The 22,575-nt window shown below is 38.8% G+C and overlaps 1 protein-coding gene across 2 annotated transcripts; it reads left to right on the top strand.

Moving 5' to 3' along the window:
- The first annotated feature begins 1,476 nt into the window (after positions 1-1,476).
- On the top strand, positions 1,477-16,832 carry LOC114461740 (E3 ubiquitin/ISG15 ligase TRIM25-like). 2 transcript variants are annotated; one of them, XM_028444087.1, is made up of 8 exons: positions 1,477-2,170; positions 5,058-5,153; positions 6,500-6,580; positions 6,699-6,851; positions 9,476-9,635; positions 9,720-9,758; positions 11,033-11,107; positions 15,131-16,831. In XM_028444087.1, exons 1-8 carry the CDS (start codon positions 1,571-1,573, stop codon positions 15,682-15,684), a joined length of 1,758 nt encoding a protein of 585 aa, XP_028299888.1. In that variant the 5' UTR covers positions 1,477-1,570; the 3' UTR covers positions 15,685-16,831. The 2 variants fall into 2 exon arrangements, with proteins under 2 accessions (XP_028299888.1, XP_028299974.1); XM_028444173.1 differs by lacking the exon at positions 11,033-11,107 and having other exon boundaries at positions 15,131-16,832.
- Positions 16,833-22,575: the final 5,743 nt, after the last annotated feature.

Consider the following 22,575-nt stretch of genomic DNA (forward strand, 5'->3'; position numbering starts at 1 on the left):
ATCTTGAGATGACGGTAAATTACTTGTCCGCGTCCTGTTTGTCCAATGACAAAACTGGCTTCATTTAAATACTGGTGTGATTTCTAAAAAGGCCTACAACTGTGAAAACAACAATGATATAAGGACAAGTTAACAGTATTAAGAATATCTGAGTGGCCCAAACAAAGTCCCAGCCAACATTTGGATGAACAATCCAACACACTGGCCCAATTTCACCGTCAGATCTTTATAATTACCTAAAACATGAACCCTGTGAGTATTAAACAGTGTTCAAAAGTTATTCAGATCACCAGTACCTCATGAATTCTTGAAACATAGTCAAAACGGATATAATTACAACTTATTGCCATCTAGAATGAAAACTAAAGCCACTGAGATGCCGCTAAAATCCTCAATCTTCATTTCAGATCTGAACTGTTCACTTACTGCTTATGAAATGGAGAGGCAGCGTTTTCTGCAATTTTTCGCTTTTGGAATTATAAAAAACTTTGTATCTGAATTAATTTTGCCATAGGACGAACAGCCAAACACACAGCGGCTCTTTGGTATGGTGAAACCTCTTCTGTTACAACAGGAGTCAACACGTTATAACCCAAACAAATATGGCAACCAGCATTGCTAGGCAGAAGCATTACTACTTATTGTATTATCTGAACTCAATTGCAATTCAGATTTCAAAAAAATATAATTACAATTATAGTTATGCCATAATTGTAATTAATTATCAATTACATGGTGTCAATTATAATTGACCCCAACCCTGGTAATAACCAGATGTGTAAAGAGTACTGATCTATCTTACTCAAGTAGAAGTACTGTTACATGACTGAAATTGTACTAAAGTACAAGTAAAGAGTAGCTAAAGTATATAGTACACAAAGTAAAGATTATTAGTTATTTTCACCCCTCACTTTTTTTTTTTTTTTTTTTGCATGCAGTAAACATCTCATGTATACAGTAAAGACCAAATCTTGCACAACTAGGACTTAATTTATTTTCCACAAAGGCGTCTGTATGAAATAAAAGGTTTGTCAACAGCACAATTATTAAAAAAAAATAAAATAAAAAATAACACAAATTAATTAAATTCAAAATAAAAATTAAACATTCTCAGGCTGAAATAAACGAGATTCAATGCTGTTCAATGCATTTGATTGTTGTCTGGTTAATTCAATTTTTGTAGTTTCACAATGTCTGTTGATCATTTTAAAACAGAAAATAATAATTTACTCAGTAACACATTGGGTGTAGAAATGTAAAAAATCACTTTATTATTTTAAAACGAACTTAAGTACACATACAATTACCCATAAATACCCATTTGTAATCCGTTACTTTCACCTCTGGTGATAACGCTGTAAATGTACTGCTTCTTTAAAAGACGATTGCAGCCTGTAAGACCACACTGAGGGAGTACAACCTGCAGTGTGACATAGTGGAAGAGTTATTATTCCTGTATGCAGAGCCCTCCCCTCCCCTACCCAACCCCTCCCCTCCCGTCCACAACAAACACACACTGGGAATCAGATCAGCCCTTACTGGGAACTCTGGAGAGGATACGCTGGAGGCCATGGCCCAGGCCAACATCTCTGTGACGGAGAGCCAGTTCAGGTGTCCCATCTGCCTGGACATCCTGAAGGACCCGGTGTCCATCCCATGCGGACACACGTACTGCATGTTGTGCATCAGGGACTACTGGGACCAGGCGGACTCGTCCAGCTTCAGATGCCCTCAGTGCCGGGAGGCGTTTAGCCCGCGGCCGGTGCTGCGGAGGAACACGGTGCTGGCGGAGGTTGTGGACAAACTGCAACTGAGTGAGATGGTCACCGCCCCGGAGCTGTACCTGGGGGCAGCCGGGGAGGTGCCCTGCGACTTCTGCCCGGCGGGGGGACGACTGAGGGCCCTCAAGTCGTGCCTGGTTTGCCTGGCGTCCTTCTGCGAGCTCCACGTCCTGCCGCATCGGGAGGTGGGCACCCTGCGGCGGCACAAGCTCGTAGCGGCGGTGGAGAGTCTGGCGGAACGGCTGTGTGCGCAGCACCGCCTGGGGCTGGAGCCCCCCGGGGGCGGCTCCGAAGCGGAGGCCGCGGCGGGGTGGACCGGGGACTGCCTGCTGTGCGAGGCCGACCAGGAGGAGGTGCATATGGTGGACTTTCAGAGGGGCCGCCGGCAGGTATGGAGCAGGAGATGTGTTTTCTCCACAGGTCCCTTGATCTGGTGTTTTATCAAACTTTGTGTATGTGCCATTTAGTTTTATCATTATTACTTTAAAAAGTACAACAGTATATTATAGGACATCTTTTTTTTTTTCTCTCTCTCTTCAAATTCCGTGTTTTTCATATACATTTTTTAATGACTATAATAATTGAAAATGATTGATACGTGTTTTTTTTTTTCTTTCTTTCTTTAGTTGATCAATGCTTGCATGGACCCAATGCAGCGTACTCATGTACCCTTAAAGGGGACACATACCCCTGGTTGGGAAAGGCTGCTTTAGACTTCAATAGTGACACACAAGCTAAAAAGATCAGCTGTTTTCTGCCCTTTCATATTCTAAGATGAATCCATCTCATCCGGTGGTGTCCAAACTACGGCCCACGGACCCAACGCGGCCGCCCATCCATTGTTAATTGGCTTGTGAAGGAGATTTATTCATAAAACCTAATTATGACCCCAAAAAGAAACACAAACACTGTTGCTGCTGCTTTCGCCATGTTGTCAGGAGAAGCAGCTGGGTCATTCCATGTCATTTTAACAAATGTTCAGGACAGCCCATGCACTTCAGTCTAAAGAAATTCCGAAATTTTTACCAATTGTTCCTTTAAATTCTTTAGTTTGATCGAATGAATACTTTTTGAGATATGGCTGATTTAGTGAGGGGGGTATGTGTCGATTTTCGTGCATTCTTATTTTTCTTCCATTTTCAGCTTCCAATATCTCAGGAACTATACCTCATAGGAAACTGGAATTTTGTGTCGTATTACAATAGTGGTGTAACAATACATGATGAACTATATACCAGGAAATGAAATAATAATGAAAGCGCAGCGCTAGAGTAGTGATGCTGATTTTAGGACGGTAAGAATTGGGTTGAAGTAGTATGTTTTGCTATCAATTATTAATGAATTCATTTACGGTATATTAACTTCCCACAACTAACAGCGTTTGTTCATGTAAATAAACAGGACTACTGAATAACAAGTGTCTGGAAGTCCACTTGAGATATTATTCAATATTAAAGATGAAAAAATTGTATCAACACCATATACAGTATGTAGCATTATTATTCGTGTACCCTTCGTTCTTTGGTTATTTTGTTTCAAAACCAAATCAAACCAAATAAACATTGTATCGTCATCCAAACATATCGACATCGTATCGTGATGAAGCTGGTGATTTACACCCCTATAATACACCTACTCTCTCAGGAAATATATATATATATATATATATATATATATATATATATATATATATATATATATATACACAGTGCATTCGGAAAGTATTCAACCCTCTTCAGTTTTTCTACATTTTGTAATGTTAAAGCCTCATTCCAAAATGGATCAAGTTTTTAATTGTTCTCATCAATGACAAAGTGAAAAAAGTTTTCTAGGATTTTTTGCCATTTCAATAAAAATAAAACACAAAAATATCACTTGCTATAACGCGGTTCACCATTCTGTTTCGTGGATTTTTTTTACAGTGCAATTTTTCATGCATTTTTTTTACAGTGTATGAACATGCATTGTGTTCTGTATCCTGATTGGCTAAGGGAGAACCTGCGCATTGTGTTCTGCGTCCTGATTGGCTGCTGCGTTCACACAGGATGTGTCACGAAATGTCCATACGTCCAGATTACATACAAAGTCAAGACACGGCCCAGATGCGAAATCTTTCCTGTACGGCCAGATCTGTGTGGCCGTCAACACTGACACCGGTCTGTTCACCCATTCAACCATGGAGTAGAAGCTGTGTGTGACCACCTGGAGCTGTATGACACGCCCTTTATAACCAGGACCGGACTAGGAAGGATTAGGCGTGGAGGAGATCAGTGAGGAAGTGGTAGTAGCAGGTAAAAGTTCTCTCTGTAACACTGAGCTCGGATAGCATTAGCCGCTAATCACACAGCTTTTTTCACTGGTGGTTTATGTTTATGAGAGGAGAAAAAGGAGAGCAGCTCCTCACTTCAGCAGGCAGTGAAACTCACCCAGTTGGATGTTTCGCTGGAGGGCGGTGCTTTGCTTCAAATGTGCATATGAAGCGAATGGGGACATTTTTTGATCCTGCGGACTCTAGAGTGCTGCATGTTTGCAAGTTTTCTCTTCGACAAAACCCACAATGTCGACGTCTGTCTGAGAAAAGTGCATAAAGTGTGTGGTGAGGGGTTTTACAGCCTTAAAACATCTATAATTATTGTAAAAAATAAAGCTGACTACTTCGCGGATTTCGCCTATTGCGGGTTATTTTTAGAACGTAACCCCCGCGATAAATGAGGGACTACTATATATCCTATCTGCCAGCCTAGCGGACATGCCAGCTCCTCAAATTTAGAACAAAGTTTGTCTGGATTTTGGGCTCAAACATGTTTCTTACTTCAGTAAACAACTTAGCATATGTCTCAGCTTTGAGCTATGTACATAGACTGTTTAAATCACAAATGATTAGTCACATATATGCATTGGTTCTTGGGTGACAGTTTCTTGAAATCCAAAAAAATACTTTTTTTGACTGTTTTCATTGACATTCTGAGCTGGATTTAAATTTATAGTTTTCTAAATGCAACTTCTTAATTTTAATTTTAGACCCCAACTTTGGGTTATTTCACCACTCACTGATATTGAAAATCCTTTACATGAGGCCATTGTAGCTTGTAGTCATTTATTGTTTAATAGTTTTTCCACTAATAAACATAGTTGGAGTTTTTAACGGATGGTAGGCTGTTTTTTTATTACAAGTCATCTTGCTGACAAATAATTTGAAAGTAGACCGTGAAGTGTTTTACCTGTTTGTTTGTTTGTTTGTTTGTTTGTTTGTTTGTTTGTTTGTTTGTTTGTTAGCTTGCGCTCCAGGAAACCCAGAGGATCATCCAGGGGAGGATTGAACGGGAGGAAAGAGACTTGGAGGAGTTTCAGCAAAATCTGGAGTCCCTGAAGGTGAAAACTATGAATTCAAATACTGTTTTCCTTCCTTCCTGTTCCTTTACTTGTAGCACAATCTCTGTTTTATAAAGATATTACACCATGTGTGGTTATAAAGACATCTGACTTCATTCTTCAGCTTCCTGAGCTTTCACACTTGCTATCCTCTGAGGAGCTATTCTATCAGTTTTTAGTGCCGGGCCTCTTATTGATTTGATACTGCAGTTCTCCATCGCTCCTCATCTCTTCCTGGAAGGCTTGTTCTTCCTCCTTTTCTCCTTCAGCTTCTTGGAAAGTCACCTAATGTGTGAGGCTGAAGTCTCTTAGCTAGAGGAACACTTAGCGGTAGTCAGTGATCTCTGGTGTGTTCCTACATTGCAAGAACATTAACAGAATGTTTCAGTTTGTGGCTTTCATCAGGGTTTAAAAAAAAAAAAAATCACATATACTTTGTTTTTGTTGTATACTGAAGACATTTGGGTTTCAGATCAAGACATGAATATGAGACAAAAGTTCAGAATTCCAGCTTTTATTTCTTGGGACTTACATCTCGATGTGTTAAACAACTCAGGACAGAGCACCTTTTGTTTGAACCCACCCACCAAGCATACTTAATATCTCTACAATTCCTTACTCACATGCACATGGCACACTGCATGCCTAACCCTCACCATAGTTTTCAAATCAGGGATCAGGCAGATAAGTAATATTTTACCCAACATTGAGGTTTTTGTTGTGAAAGAATTGATTGTTCAATCAAATATATTTTTGGTGATAAAGGTATTGAGTTGAAATTCCATTTTTGATGTTTAAGACTGTATTACTTTTCCGCAAACCCTAAAAAACAAGAGAAAAATTTAGTAAATGTACAGTTCTGCTTACAAATAAATCTGTTGGATTGTCGTGTTTTTTTAATATTTATGTTTGGATATGATACAGTTATTTAAATGTGCTCCTCATTTCTGGTTAATTCCAACAAATAATTCCCACAAAAAGTTTATATTTTTGAATATTCCCAAAATTTTAAGTTCCCGTGGAAATTTACCAAACATTTTCCATCCCTTTGCAACCCCTAGTCATGCATGGGCCCTTACCAAGGTGATAAATAGATACAGATGGACTGACAATCCCATTAAAGTTCAAATGTTTTGAGTATTTTGGGTTAGATTTTGTGTCCCTATTATTCTTTTTATTTATCTAGTTTCAGCTGTGGAGTCATGATTTTACCATTCCCTTTTTTCAGGAGATTAAGATATAAAACAGCATGATGATGTAAATAATGAGCCGTAGTTTTTATGATTTTCATGTGTTTTTCAGATTTTTTTCATCCCTTTTGAACTCAGCCCAGTTCTTCTGTTTAGGTGTCGGCGTCAGCTGTTCTAGAAGACAGTGAAGCTCTATTTGCTGATATGACGCTTTGCCTGGAAAAAACCAAGGCAGAGGTGAGGAGGATTGTTTCAGTCGTGTTTGCTTCATTGTTTTCTATGTTTGGAGTAGCACTGGTTACTTTGAGGACTCTGTGTTTACATGGAACCTCAAATGTTTTTGTTTCCCCAATAGGTTCGGGCAAGGTTAGAGGCGAAGGAACGAGCAGTGGTTGGACGAGGAGAACGAGACATTGAGCTGCTGGAAAAGGACTTGGAAGAACTGAGGATGAGGCACGAGGAGATCAACCAGCTGCTGCAGTCTGACGACAACGCTCACTTCCTGCAGGTTTGGAGACGCAAGTAGGGAAGGAAACGCAGAATTCCCGTTCTGAAACGGAAAAAAGCAATCTGAACCATTTTCATTTTTCTCTATTTAAAATCAGGACCTAATATGTCACAAGAATACCTTACTTGCATGTTTTGGGACAAAATCATGGTTTCAAATGCTATTTGTTAATGGAAAACAGGAGACTGGGAATCTAGCAAGTGTAAAAAAAAAAAAAACTAACAGATATGGCAATTTGAGCACAAAATCTTGTTCAAATTTCACACTATGAAATCAGAAATCATGTGGCTATACAGGATTAAATGCAAACTGAAATGGAAGTAGCTATATGACATGGACTAAACCCTCACATGTTTTAGGAACCTTTTTCCCCTATAAAACGGGTGGCTGAATGTCTAGCAAGTGTTGTAGCAAACGTAATGATTTCTGCAAAACCCTCCCAGCTTCTATAAGTTATCAGAAGCATATAAATATTAAATCAATAACATAAGTTGCCAGCAAAGTAATCTAAACAGGGAAAGATGATGAAACTGAAACGCAAAAGAGTGAACTGACGTGGAAACGTGGAAAGTTTGAAGACATTTTGAAATCATACACTGACTCAAAAGTCAAAGCATGACTTTCCTTAATTATTGTGAGAATGCTCACAGCATTCTCATCATTAAGATTAGTGTTTTTTTTTGTTTTTTTTCACTTTAAAATTAAGGGAGTCAAAGCGCTCTGAAGAGTTTTTGGATTTATTTCGATTTTTCCGCAAAAAAATCCATTCATTTCTATTCAGGATTCATGTAGATTCTACTTTGATCATTTCAAAGCAAGCATTCTGTAGGGGCAGTCCTAGGTCCAGTCAACGTCTGTGAACACGAAAAGAGACATGTTCACAGACTCTTTTAACATCGTTGCTGAGGAGAAAATGTTACGCCATCTTCAAAGCAAACTCATTCGTATCAAAGGACACCTACTGATGTCCTGGCAACTTAACAAACTATCCTGATTGGCTGCTACGAAGAGCGTGTCGTATTATCTTGAAAGGCAGCCAGGAGAGTTTGTTCATACAACTGTTTAGTTTTTTTTTCTTTCTCTCTGCTACATTATCTCCTTGAATGGCAAGTGGAAAGTGAAATATTTTATATTAACTAAAGGCTCATTCCATGTCACTTCAACACATTTTTTAGGACATCCCACGCACTTTGGAGATTTTTACCAATTGTTCTATGATTATTCCATAGGCACACTTTGCATTATTTTAGTTTGATGGGATGAACATTTTTGGAGATATGGCCAAATTAGTGAGGGGGGGTATGTGTCGATTTTTGTCGAAGTTTTGCGCTCCAACATGTTTGGGCCTTCATTAACCAACTTTGCATATGTCTCAGCTCCCTTTAATATGATCAGATTTGAGCTATGTACATAGACTGTTGACATCACAAAAGTGACATTTAATCAGAGAATTTGTGTTGTTCTTTGAAATTTGTATTACCATCAAGGACACGGGAGGAAGTCCTTATTTCTGGTCTTTTAACCTTTTTTTGTGTGTCAAACATTTACGCTTGAAAAAGTACACTATGGAATTTTAAATTAAGTCACAGCAGAACACTACAATATTGATTATCATACAGTCCACAAAAGGATGCATGTTGCAAAGTCATGACTTGTAATTGTTAGTGGAGAAGTGGAGATTAACAGGCAGTGGATGCATCAGGAGCAGGGTTGCCATTAATGCTCAATTACAACTCTAATACGTTTATTGGCATTTTTACCAATTACAATTATTATTTTCCCCCTGAAAGTCAATTACAATTAAATTCTCAATTACTTAAGTTCATTTACAATTAGTCACAATTACTGAGCCTTTAATAAATGCCATAACACTTAACCTTCCTCTTGTGTTAGCTTTCTGTTAGCATCTCTTGTAATAACGGGTCAGTTTTGACTCATGTCTTAAATGAGCTGTAAAATACACTAAAATATATAATCTATCATCCAATTTGTTTTTTTTTTTTTTGTTTACATTGTTAGGCTTCCTAATCAATGCAAATATTGATTTTAATTTTCTTGTTGTGGCCATTTGAGCCTTTTTTGTTTGACTATACATCCTTGATTTCATTTTTTTTTAAATGGTAAAATGATCCTCAAGAGAACTGATGGGTAAACTTGATATGAAACATATTTTATTAATTGTTTACTATGTATGTGTAAGCCATAGAACTGCAGCATGGTTCCACAGGTTTGCCTTTAATTATATTGTAAATTACAGTTTTTATAGAATTTCCATTCAAGGCAGTTTATCTGAACTCACTCACACTTCAATTACAATTACAACAGCAACAAATTTTGTCAATTATGATTACAATGATAATGACATTATCATTGTAATTCATTACCAATTACATGATTACAATTATAATTGAACCCAAGCCAGATCAGAAGTGATCAGTGCCACAGACGGATGTGGAGGTAAAGAAAGACGAAAGGAAAGAATGAGTCATCAGTGACCGATGGAAAATACACAAGTGCTTCAGTGCTATTTTCAAATTCAATTGTTTACGTATTTACGGCAAGGGGAGCGAGGGAGAGGCGCTTAGTGAAGCAGCGTTTTCCACTCACTGTCTTCATCCACTCAGGCGGCTCCGCTGCTCTGCGTCCCCCCTGTCGCTGCTCGGCACTCCAGGGCCCTCAGCCTGCCCTCAGAGGCCTTCAGCAGCACCAGGAGGACCCTGTGTCACCTCCGCAGCCACATAGAGGAGGTCTGCCGGGAGGAGGTGGATAAGATCAGCCGCGCAGGTACAACATGTCTCCACCCAAACACAGAGTGCCAGGGGTTTTAGGGTCAGTCAAGGATCAGATGCTGTGACATTTTTCTTTCAGTGAATGAGAACCACGTGGCTGCTGTGGAACATGTGAAAGGTAAGTGATACATGGTTACATCCTTACATCCACAGCAGGACACCAAACACCCAATACTACGAGGGTGAAACACCAGTCTCTGGCTCCTGTCCAGTTCTGCTCCATCCTCAGCAGTGTCAGGGTCTATTGTCAACACTTATTATCTTAGTTAAAAATACATTGGGTTGTCATTAACTGTACTGATACGGATCATTTTACTTCATAGGTGTGACAAAGGTTGAATTCTAACTTATTTACAGACAGAGGTGTAGAGTACTGATATATCTTACTCAAGCAGAAGTACTGTTACTTAATTGAAATTGTACTCAAATACAAGTAAGTAATTGTAGGGAGACATGGGGTTTTAAGAATGACAATCTTAATTATTATTAATATTATATTACCATTTGCTGAGGTGCCATCCTGAATTGAGTTATACTGTCTTGGATCACTTAAAGAGTTATTAATACCTTGTCATTCAGGGGGTGAATTCTTGTCAAACTATATACTCTTCAATTGTAAGCAATATTATGCACGAACCAAAGACATAGTTAAGTTAAAATATGTATTAATCAAAAAGAAAGAGAAAGGTGTCTGTATAAAATTAAAGGTTTGTCAAATTATACAATTCTTATTAAAATAAAATAACACAAATAACAGATGCTTTGTCATCATGGGTTACACATAGTGCATGTTGAATCTTCTGGCACTGCTCTGAGAAAATAACCAGCATTCAATGCTGTTTTGACGCCATGCATTACGTTTAACCTGGTTGGTCGGCTATGATGTGATTCATTTGATTGTTGTCTGGTCATTTCATTTTTTTTGTAGTTTCACTATGTCTGTTGATCATTTTGAAACAAAAAATAATAATTTAGTCAGTAACAAGTTACTTTACTTCTTTTAAAATGTACGTAAGTCCAAGTAAATCTAGAATATTTGCATTTCCTATTGAAAATGCAAGTTAAGATGCAGGTGCTGGCCAGCATCACATTGCATTAGCTTAGCATTAGCATCATCTAGCATTAACTTAGCATAGTATTAACTAGCTTTAGCATTAGCCGAGTGTTTGCACTAACCTAGGATTAGCCTGGCAATAGCATTAGCCTAGCATTAACACTAACCTAACATTAGCATTAGCTTAGCCTTAGCAATAGCATGGTGGTTCATGATTTAAAAAAGTGTAAACGTGACTGTTTTGTCTCTGTTGTGTTGTATTTTCCATGTATGTGAGCGTTCGTGACATTAGCATCACATAACCATTGTGTGTTCTGTTGTGTGTGTCTTCATGACAGTGCCGGTGTCCTTCCACCTGTCCTCTCTGTCTCTGCAGCCAGCTGATCAGAGGATGAGGGCAGCCTTCCTCAGGTGTAAGTTCATCACCTTCATCTGTTCACCGTTTTTAGTTGTTACTTCCTCATTCCTCTCTGACACTTCATGTTAATTCTCCTTTGCTCTCTGGTACACCATCTCTCATTATTCCCTCTCTGCCTCTGGCTCACTCAATGGAAGTCTAAGAAGCCATCACAGACCTTCATTAATGATGTATAGCTGTCACACTGTATTTATGACTGGGACATTCTGGCCTCAAGATCACTGGCTTGTCCTGACACACACACACACACACACACACACACACACACACACACACACTCAGCGGATAGAATGACAGCACAGCAGTGCCTTGTTTTCCATTAATCATTAATTCTGCTCAGTGGAGGACTAAGGTGTGACATGTTATTTATCCTGTCTGAGCTGAAGATTTAAATTTGTAACATTCCTTTGTCAGGAAACAATTATGGGTGAAGAAAAATATAACAATTCACAATATTTTACAATGTTTTCTTTATTTGAAAAAAAAAAACTGCAAAAAAACATTTTTGGCGATAACAAAAAAATGTATGTTTTTGCCCTGAATTAATTTTTTTGATTTTTGTTAATAACCATGACTGCATATGTGGTCATACAGTAGGTTCACTTTGGTGCAGTTGAAATAATGTCAGAGCGATTGACAGACTTGTGATGTGCTTTGGTTTTTTGGAAATCTGACTCATATGTTGTTTGTATTGTTTGATATTTGAATGAAGAAAATAATGATATTAAAATCACAATAATCGATTCTATCACATTGCAATAGTAAATCAGAACGGGAAAACAGCACTGTTGCTGCAGCATAAGCAGGAAGGACGGAATGCAGGAATTGATGACTGCTGATGCTTAAATTAGTGAAATACAATATTCATCTAAGAGAACAGACAATCTTATCAGTTTCACTTTATTAAAGCTGCAGTATGTACGTTTTTTTGGAATTCCATAATCATCTTTGAGCATATTGTAATCCAAAGTGTTCTGAGTGGACAGTGAATCTCTGCTTCTTCTCCTGACTCTGTAACAGTGAAAACCATCACTCTGCATCCAGACTGTAAAATGAATCCACTTTGGATAAGCTTCTCTAAGGTTTACACACAATGTACCCCATCTGTTCTCACTCTCTCTCAGACACCGGCTCTGCGAGGACGCAATGTGGTCTGTTCCTCTCCAGTATGTTTGTGCCTTTATTCTGTAGCTTTTCCAACTCGGTCTGCCTTTTTCCGCTTGATTTTCCGTGTAACTGTTGTGCCTAACGCCGCAAGATTAATGATAGAGATTTCTGCTGGAACGTCCGTCATTGCGCTTGGTCGAGCAGCCAATAGTATCCCCCAAAACAGCCCATGGTGCACACGTGTTTTAAGAAAGATCTCTGATTGGCTGACATCCAGCATCACGCTGCTGGATTTATAAACTTCATTTACAGAGCCTGGGGAAGAGATTCACTGTCCACTCAGAACACTTTGGATTACAATAAACTCAAACATGATTATGGAATTTTGACCAAATGATGCAACAAAAAAAAACTTAGATGCTGCAGCTTTACGGCACAGACCTTGTCTGTGGCTCTGATGCTGCGTTCATACAGCTCAGCCTACATAATAATGTGGACAATATTTGTATTTTATACAGCCTGTATTATTTTACAGGACTGAGGCTTTCTGCGTCACCACAGAATTAATTTATCAGTCTGAAAGCGCCCGACACATGCAAACTTCCATCCATTAGATAATAGGATATACAGTACATATATATATATATATATATATATATATATATATATATATATATATATATATATATATATATATATATATATACTAGGGATGTAACGATTCACTCAACTCCCGATACGATTCGATTCACGATACTGGGTTCACGATACGATTCTCTCACGATTTATTTTACAAAATGGGACTGTAGACAAATTTTTTTTGGGGGGAAAAACTAGAAAATACTGTATTATTTTCCTTTTATATTTCATTGTCAAAAGAATCCCTTGATAAACTATTCAAAACAATGCAATTTAACTAAAAATAAATCTTGAATGAAATAAATAAAGGAATAATAGCAATGAAAATGAAGCCTATTAATTTAAATTCTGGTTCTATAATAAACAATGCAAAACTGCATAATAGTTCTTTTTCTTTTTAAAAGTGCAACTGAAAATGTATTTTGTGCCTTAACAATTGGACTTTAAAAAAAAAAAAAAACGTGATTACACTGATTTACGTCATATTTGTTTGGACCAGCAGAGGGCGCTGGTAACACAGTGGTCGGTTGGCATGCAGAAATTCTTGCAGTGAAGAAGAGAAGCTATGCTAGCAGACAGAGCTAATAGAAAAACGTGACTTTTACAGATATTCAAGTAATATTACAGATATTCTTTTGGTGCTAAAGGGGCAATGAATCATTTATTAACATATTCAAGAGTAGAAGGCGGCCAGAAAGAAAGTATTAGCAGACTCCGCCCGCTGCCTACACTTGCCCTCTGCTGGTTAAAAAAAGTACTGCGATTCAATTTTCAGAAAATCGATATCAATCGTGATCCCTATGAATCGATTTTTAACTGCCTTACGATTAATCGTTACATCCCTAATATATACATATATAGGATGTCATTGGTAAATGAAAGGATGCATCAATGCATAAATATTCTCGCTTCTGTAAGCATCACATCAGACCTACACAGCGACGTGTTCACAGAATGATCCTCCTTTTATTGGACAGGTCGTTTTCCTAAAGAAATTATTGGTCAGGAGGCGGGGCTTTCATACTCACTCAGATCCTAGCCAGAACAAAGCCTACTCCCGACCAGGTTTGGTATTCAGCCTAAATTACCGCGTGATTTAGCCCCGTAAGAAGTACATAGTACAGGACACACACAATAAATTCGAGAAGTTTGTGTGATAAGAGGAAATCCAGCTTCGTAGTTCAGGTCCTTAATGTAGCGTATTAGTGTTTTTATTGGCTACAGATTTCATGATTTAAAGCTACTGGAGACAAAAGTATTGCATTGTGGGATGTGAAGTCCCGTAGACGGATTGCATAGAAGTGTTTTTTATTCATTCTTACCGTGATTGGTTCATGAAATCGCCAGAAATGTGTTTGGAAGTTACTTTGGCAGAGTTTTGGAGCTAACACACTTAATCAGGGAAAGAATTAAGTAAATCCATATATAATGGTTCAGTTCTGAGCCTGCTGCTGTAAACATTCAAGGTTGAAGCTGGGGTCAAGCTAAGGTTATTACACTCAAAAATAACATCATCGAGCAAAAACGATTATTTTGAAAAAAAAAAAAAAACTTTTCTTATATTTACATAATGTATGTTTCATTTGTGAAATAAAACAAACTTAGACAATTTAAGATATCTACAAAGCTTGGCACACGCAAAAAAAAAAAAACAATTATTAATACTAACTTTAAGTTGTTTAATGCACGTGCATGCAAGCTTCTCCGCCCCGCCCCTCTCAAGGCTAAAGCTAGCCTGGCCTACAGGCCAACATGGGGAAAGTTGTTGCTAGTGGTCTTGAAACATGGCAGGAGAAACGCAGCAAAAACACTTGGTAAACAAGCAAGATGAGCCAAATCCTCTCATATGGAAACGCTTTGGGTTTGATGATGAAAACCTAGAGCAAAGACACGTCACGTGTAGGAAGTGTTTTGTTTAGTGCAAAAGTGAACATACTTTATTCTAGTGTTTGAATAATTTTATGTTTAAACAATATATTTTACATTGTTTTGTACAAGAATTAAATAACTTTTTGGTTGATGAATAATCGTTTGAATAATGTGATAGTGATTTCATTTATGACTAAAATAATCGTGATTGTTTTGTTTTTTTTATAATCGAGCAGCTGTAGGTCAAGCTACAAGCACAAGATGTGATCAAGAGGAAATTTTAAGCAGCTAACTAGAAGGGCTATCAAATAAATATTTACTTTGATTGCTGAGAGGAACCTCTATGGAGAACAGCAGCTGCTCCTTAAACTAAATTATATTCTCTCTCTGCTATTTTTCTCAGTTTCCTGCCGTCTGTCTTTGGACCCGGACACTGCCCATCCAACCCTGGTTCTCCTGGATAACTATCAGAGCACTCACTGTGGTGAGGAGCCTCAGTCCTACCCTCCTCATCCTCACCGCTTCGATTCAGTGGCACAGGTCCTGTGTAAGGAGGGCCAGTTTGGTGGAGCCAGCTACTGGGAGGTAGAGTGGAAAGGAGGAGGGTGGGTGGACATCGGGGTCACCTACAGAGCCATCGGGCGTAAAGGCGGTGGGAAGCCGTGTCTCCTTGGGCGCAATGAGAACTCGTGGCGGCTGAGATGTACCCACGCTGGATACGCTGCGTGGCACGATAACCGTAAGACCACGGTGGCTGCCCCGCCTTGCCCGAGGATCGGCGTGTTCCTGGAGCGTCAGAAGGGGGCGTTGTCCTTCTACAGCGTGGCCGACTCCATGCTGCTGCTGCACACCTTCCGCTGCCCCTTCTCACAGCCGCTGTACCCCGCCTTCCGTCTGGATCTGGATTCAACCCTCGTCATCTGCCCCCAAGATGGAACCTCTGGAAACCCGACCTAAAGTGGTCACACCCTCCTGATTATCAGCTACAGGAAAGAAGGCTGCTCACTCTGCAACGGAACATAAAGACTAAAGATACAAGGGAATTTGGAACAGTCACGACTTCTGCAGTCAGATGGATTATTTTTTCTTCCCATTTTGACATCATTTCAATCAGTGGCCTTCCCAAATATATTGATAAGTCTGTATAATGAAATATATAATGGTGCAATTTCATAAAATACACTCACATGTTTGTTAGACATCACTGAACCTTTATGTTTTCAAAAACCAACACTGCACTATCAATAAGAAGGTGTCTTCAACAATTCTTGATCCATCAGATCAAAACATTTTTTTTTAAAAAAACATGTTATGATTTCTTTTATTCAGACAACTGTTTTTCAGGAAATTTACTTTGATTTCCTGACCTGTTTGGACTGTCAACTGCCAGTCCTCTTCAGAGGTGTCTGCTGGTCGCTTGGTGTGTCCTTGGCTTCTGTGTAATAATGAAACCTTAACATTCTAAATAAATAACACCTTAACAAATTAACCTTGGTTTAAGGCAGAAAACCGCAGGTATCATTTGGCTTCCTGGTAACCCGTCAACTTTGATATTTTCATTTTACATTTTTTTGGGGAAAATTTTCTTTTTCTTTACATTCGACCTTCTTACTTTAAAAAAATAAAAAATATTTTTTGTGTTAATTTTTGTTACCCAGAAAAATTTAAACAAATTTAACAAACTAAATAAACACTTATGTAAATCATCATCTGCCATGGTTCTAATCATAGACCACTCTCTGATACAGGACCAAAAAATCCCCTTCAAATTAAAAACAATATATTTTTCTTGATTTTATTTATTTTTCTTTGTTTATTTATTTTACAAATCCCCCGACCCCCCTTCTGAGTCCCAACTCACAAGGTGAGAACCTATTTTTAGATGTTTTCTTACTCCCACTCACCTGATTCTATTGTGTGGCTTATTATTAGGCTTTCTGGAGAGCTGCCTTATATATTGTAGTAAGTGGACATAACTTTAATCTGTTTGTTTTAGGTCAAAATAATAATGCAAATATGCTGCTCAGTATTTATTTTTGTGGTAAAGGAACAATGATGAACCACTTTGCCTTACCAATGAATGGGAAGCCTTACTGCCATACTGTAGCTTTGTAGGAAGAGTTAAAATTGCTTATCGATTTTTTTTTTTTTTTTTAATACAATTTTTTTTAATTTTATTTTCAGTTTTTTTGTGTGTGTGATTTTGTCTGTAAATAAATTTAATTGAAAATAATTACTTTGTAAATGTGGAGTTTTATAAATTTAAGAATCTATCTTCGTCAGAATCTTAACCAAAATCTCAGAAAATCTACTGGTTCCTTCCACAGGTGAATCCATTAAACTTGCAGGTGCTTGTGCACATGTTATCATGTTAAAAACCTTATGAGTCTGAAGAAAAATGAGTTTTTCACTTCTAATTGACATGAAAATAAATTACACCTGGTAAAGATTTAGTTTAAAATGTTAAGTTGCTTGAATTTACATGAAAATTTTGATTTGTTGCAATTTAAAAGAGGAACATGTTTCTAACCATTAGACTCGACAGGGTAAATATTCTGAAAATAAAATTAGCTACACCAAACAAGCTAGTTTAAAAGAATTAAATAAAATACCATTCCACTGCAAACATTAAAGATTAAACTGCAAGATTAGCTGGGTTGCTAACCAGTGACGTGCCGTGACCACTAGGGTTTGTGTAGGCACGTTTCAAATTGAGACCACCAATGACAATTTCATTTGTTTCTGCTGGCAAGTGTTAATTATTTGTATAAAGCAATTTACAACAAAGTCATCTCAATGTGCTTATTAAAATATAAAATTCATAATAAGAAAGAAAAAAACCCAACAAGATCCACATGAACAAGTATTTAGCCATCTAACAAAACCAACATCATAAACACCATTAAAGAAACATAAACAATTATTTAAATTAGCCTCCATACTCTCCCAACAAGATATATCTCATGACACGACAGCACATCTGTTGTTTGTGTTGAAAACACAGAAACACGGAGAAAAAGACAACAACAACTCAGAACAGCCTCAATGAGGAGCATCCACAAAGCCAATCCTTCCTTTTGTACCATTCACTGTGGAAAGTATGAAACATTTTCTGACCTTACCTTTGCTGAAGGTCTCGTAGCTCAGGTGTTGGTCTCCCATCTTTTAAAAACAAATTTTTCCTCAAAAACAAGTTTCTCTATCGTCTCTGGTGCTGTCATCCTGCCTGTAGTGTTATCCCGCCCACTAGCTAGAGAACGCAGCAGCAGCGGTCACGTGATATCAATTCACTAATGCAATGTGAACTTAGGTATAGCATTTAGCATAGCACGGTTATGTCCAAAGGCAGCGGAGAGAGCTGCCTTTGGACATAAATGGTTGTCATCTTGGGGACCTGACTGCGCATGCGCAAACACCTAAAAACACGCTACAGGAACAGAGGCAGAGCAGCAACGTGCTTTTGGGAGGGGGTGTGGCCTCCTCCTGCCTTACAGCGGAGTGAGACGGCAGCGTTCCGGGAAATAGCGCTGTTTAGTCATTTGGGCTATAAAACGCACAAAATGCGGACACTTTCAAACTTATAGGTACTGTAGGCTATTGGAAATGGAAAAATAAATAATTTATACTTATATTATCATTAAAACAAATAATCAAAATATCAATTCACCCTTGCCTACCCTGACAGCACGTCACTGTTGCTCATTGATATTTAGCGTTGGGCTAAAACACAGTATGTCCAGGAGCGGTGTGGGGAGCCAACCAACCAGCCGGCAAGACGAATTTCATGTTCCTTGATGAATACGAAAAAAAAAAAAAAACTGCATTTGATGTTGCTTTGGACCATAATCATATAGTAATCAATAGGGATGTCCCTATACAACTTTTTCCATTTCCAATATGATACCGATATTGCAGCCTTGCGTATCGGCCAATACCGATATTGATCTGATCAGCATGAATCATACATACTTTTTATTATTTATTTTGTAGTGTGGAATGTCAGAAAAGGCTTGATCAAGTGATGTTACTCAAAGAACAATAGTCAACAACAGTAGGTATGAGAAAAACTGACCCATTTATTATTAACCAATTGGTTACATACAATTTAACCTTGAACATAATATATACAGTATTCTACAATTCAATAAAATAAATAAAAAATGAACTGGGGAAAATAAAAATAAAAAAATTGAAGAATCCGGAAATTTGAGTCCGATATTTGTTTTCGGGCTAATGTCGGACCGATATCGGATTGGACACCCCTAGTAATTATTAACTTGAACGTTTAAGTAGCCTAAAGTAAAATAATTACAGCAATAAAGTGATTTTACAGCATGTAGTCATTCTAAGGCAAACCGGTCACTGATACAATAAAATTTGGCTGACCCACCACCCCAACCAAGCTCGAAAGTACCTTATATTTTAAGACAGATATACAGGAAATCTAAAATAGCCACATGTCAACCACTTAAACTACCTTTGTAGACATTGAAATGCTGTGAACATTCCTACTAGGACTGGATGATATGGACCAAAACTCATCTCAATATTTTTTCTCAAAATGGAGATATAAATACGAAATAAATCTTGATGTTTGTTTTTCAAATGAAGTCTGACCAGAAAGACAATTCTGGGTTACATTTGCTGATACAAAATGCCACACAGACTCATTTATTAACAAACAGCTGCACAATGTGTGCCACCTTTGACTTTTTCACCTGTAAGGGACAGCACATGTGAGTGAGTTCTCTAGTGTAGCTTGTTATGGGGAATGTTACGGCCACAAAAAGGTAGGCCGTAACTGACCAAACAAACAACACAACTGAAGGACCACACTGAGATAGTGTAAACAAGCTGTACATTTAGCAGCAGTGCACTTTTAAATGAAAATGTGGGGGAGGTAGGGACCCATAGGTTGTGCCAAATCAGTGTAATTAACAAAACAAAACCCCATCCTATCAACCTCTCCAATGTCAGCAGAAACAAAAAGAACTTAAAAAGGTTGACTAACTAATCTACAAAAAGAGTTTTAATAAAAGTACAGCGGGTGGCACCAACCTCTTACCTAATGTGTATAGACACCAAGTTAACCTACGTGCTGCATATGTAGGGTACCCAACTTGCCTGAATCCCATACCTCCTTACAATGAACAACAGAAGTTTCCTATACCAGCTCATGCAGTGTCAGGAGGGAGGGAGGGAGACAATCTGACAGTTTTTATTAAAGACTCCAGAGATGATTGGTGCAGTCACAGAACAGAAGCCAATCAGCTTCCCAGCAGCTCCTGATCAGGTAGCTCCAATCCCTCATTAGTCACTGCAAGACAGGAAGAGAAAACAGAAGAAACTTACAGGCCTGTCAGGCCCAGCTTGCACGTAACACTCCTTTCCATAAGATTCTAACTATTGTTGGAATCAAACACTATATACGTGACAATGCATCAGCTATTACATTCTAGGAGCCCTTTTTGTGTACAATTTCTAAGTTTAACCCCTGGACCATCAAAGACCAACGCATCAAGCGCTGGTTGTAGTTGTACATCCTTGAGAGGAAGACAATCAGAATAATGTCAGTGTCGACCTTGATGGGGGCAACACTGGATGCTAAGTACAATTCAAAGTATTGTAGTGCCAACAACAAAGCAAGGATCTCCTTCTCAATGGTTGAATAAGCAAGCTAATGCTTGCTAAACCTAAGTGAGAAGTAACTTACAGGATGGTCAATCCCCAGCTCATCCTCCTGTAGAAGTACAGCCCCAGCTCTCACAGCACTGGAGTCAACCTCCAACTTGAAGGGCATAGAAAAGTTTGGGGCAGACAACACAGGGCCACAACACAGTAGAGCTCTCCAATTCTCAAATGATTTCTGTGACTCATCTGTCCAAGTGAAAGGCCATGAGGGGCTGGTCAAAGCAGTCAGCAGAGTCGCCACCGAGAAAAAGTTCCTGCACAACCTGCGGAAGAAGCCAGCCATTTGCGCAGCTCCCTTCTGGTAGTGGGCACAGGGAATGCAGTGATGGCAGCTACATTTGCTTTTGCAGGACACCCGCCCTTGACCAACCTGTTGACCAAGATACTGAATAGTTCCACGACCAAACTCACACTTGGCGAAGATGAGGGTCAAAGAGGCTGCTGCAAGGTGGCTGAAGACCTCCCTCAATGTATCATTGTGCTTCTCACAGTCATCTGTATAGATCCATCCAAATAAGCTCTACAGCACAGGACATCTCCAAGAACCCTGTTGATCAGTCTGTGGAACATAGCTGGAGCGTTACACATGCCAAAGGGCATCACTGTATATTGAAGAAAATTATCTGAAGTGACAAAAGCAGGAATGTCTGAAGCATGTGGAGTTAAAGGGACTTTTAAGTACCCTTTTAACATATCTAGCTTTAACACAAACATTGCAGGACTAATTTAATCAATACAGTCATCAATACAAGGCAAGAGATGTGCACCTGGCACAGTTACTGCATTCGCCTTGCGATAATCAGTGCAAAGTCTAGGACTGTAAACAGACTTTGTGTCCAAGAGACATGGTGAGCTCCAAGAACTTGAACTTGGCACAGCAAATTCATTCTCAACAAGATATTTCACCTCGTTTCTCATAACCTCCCTTTTTACAGAGCTTGCCCGATAAGCATTTTGCTTGATTATCCAAGGGCAGGTCAAGACTTTGTCATGGCTGACAACAGATGTCTTGGAGGGAACATCACCAAAGAGACATGGATACTCACAAATTAGCTGCTCAATGTCCTTACTTTGGTCACAAGAGAGATGGGATAGAAAGTGGAGAAAATCAGACAGTACTTCAAAGTTACTCAATCTCGCCCCCTGTGATGCTGCACTTGGTATCACCAGCCCATCCTCATCACCATCACTACAAACTCCTGAAAAGGAAATCACTGGTGAGACAACAGTTTTGATCTCAGGATTCAGAGATGACTCACTACGCTCATCCCGGGGGTGGTCGAGCTTCATCATGCTGACATGACACACTCAATTGTGTCTCCTTCATTCAGGTGTGTGTATGATGTAATTTGTCTCAACTAGTTTCTTCTCCACATTATAGGGACCAGAGAATTTCGAAGAGAGGGATGACCCACACACGGGCAGAAGTAGTAAAACCTTGTCACCCCATTGGAATGATTTGTTAATGGCCTTCTGGTTAAAGTGCCTCTTCATTTTAACCTGGAACAATGTCAAGGCCTCTCTTGCCAATGAGCAGGCCTGCTGCAGGCGGTCCTTAAGCTTAACAACATACTCAAATACTCTAGACACCTTTTTTGTTGTAGACACAAGCTGCTCTTTCAAAACTGAAAGACATGAACATTGTCAGTGTGTGTGTGCATGACCCTTTAACTGCAAATGAATGCCCATGTCACTTGACCATGTGGGGAGTGAGGGAGCGTCTGTGACCGGAGCAGATTGAGTAGGACTGAAACCTAGTGATTCCTGAACAACTTCTCTAGCAGCAAATATTACAAATGCAACCCCTTCATCCCAATCTCTTTGAGATTCACTGCAGAGTTTCCGCAGCATGGATTTCAAAGTCACTCTCAGTGAATTTGATGCAAATCCATTAAAAAATAGCCAAGATACAGCATTTAGAATGTGATGACGAAGGATTTTCTGGTGACATTATAGGCCCATCCCACTGAGCCTGTTTTTTATTCATCAGCGACCTGCTCCCATCTTATATGATTCATCCAACACTATTTTAAAGTCAAAACGACAAATCACCTTTCCGCTGTAATTGTTAGCATTAGCGCCCTCTGAGAACGCAAGGCATGATGGGTAATTTTGACATTGAGTCTTGTTTAGGGATGGACAGTCATCATGTGTATC

This window comes from Gouania willdenowi, chromosome 1 (assembly GCF_900634775.1).
Source record: "Gouania willdenowi chromosome 1, fGouWil2.1, whole genome shotgun sequence".
In the NCBI taxonomy this organism is placed as follows: domain Eukaryota; kingdom Metazoa; phylum Chordata; class Actinopteri; order Blenniiformes; family Gobiesocidae; genus Gouania; species Gouania willdenowi.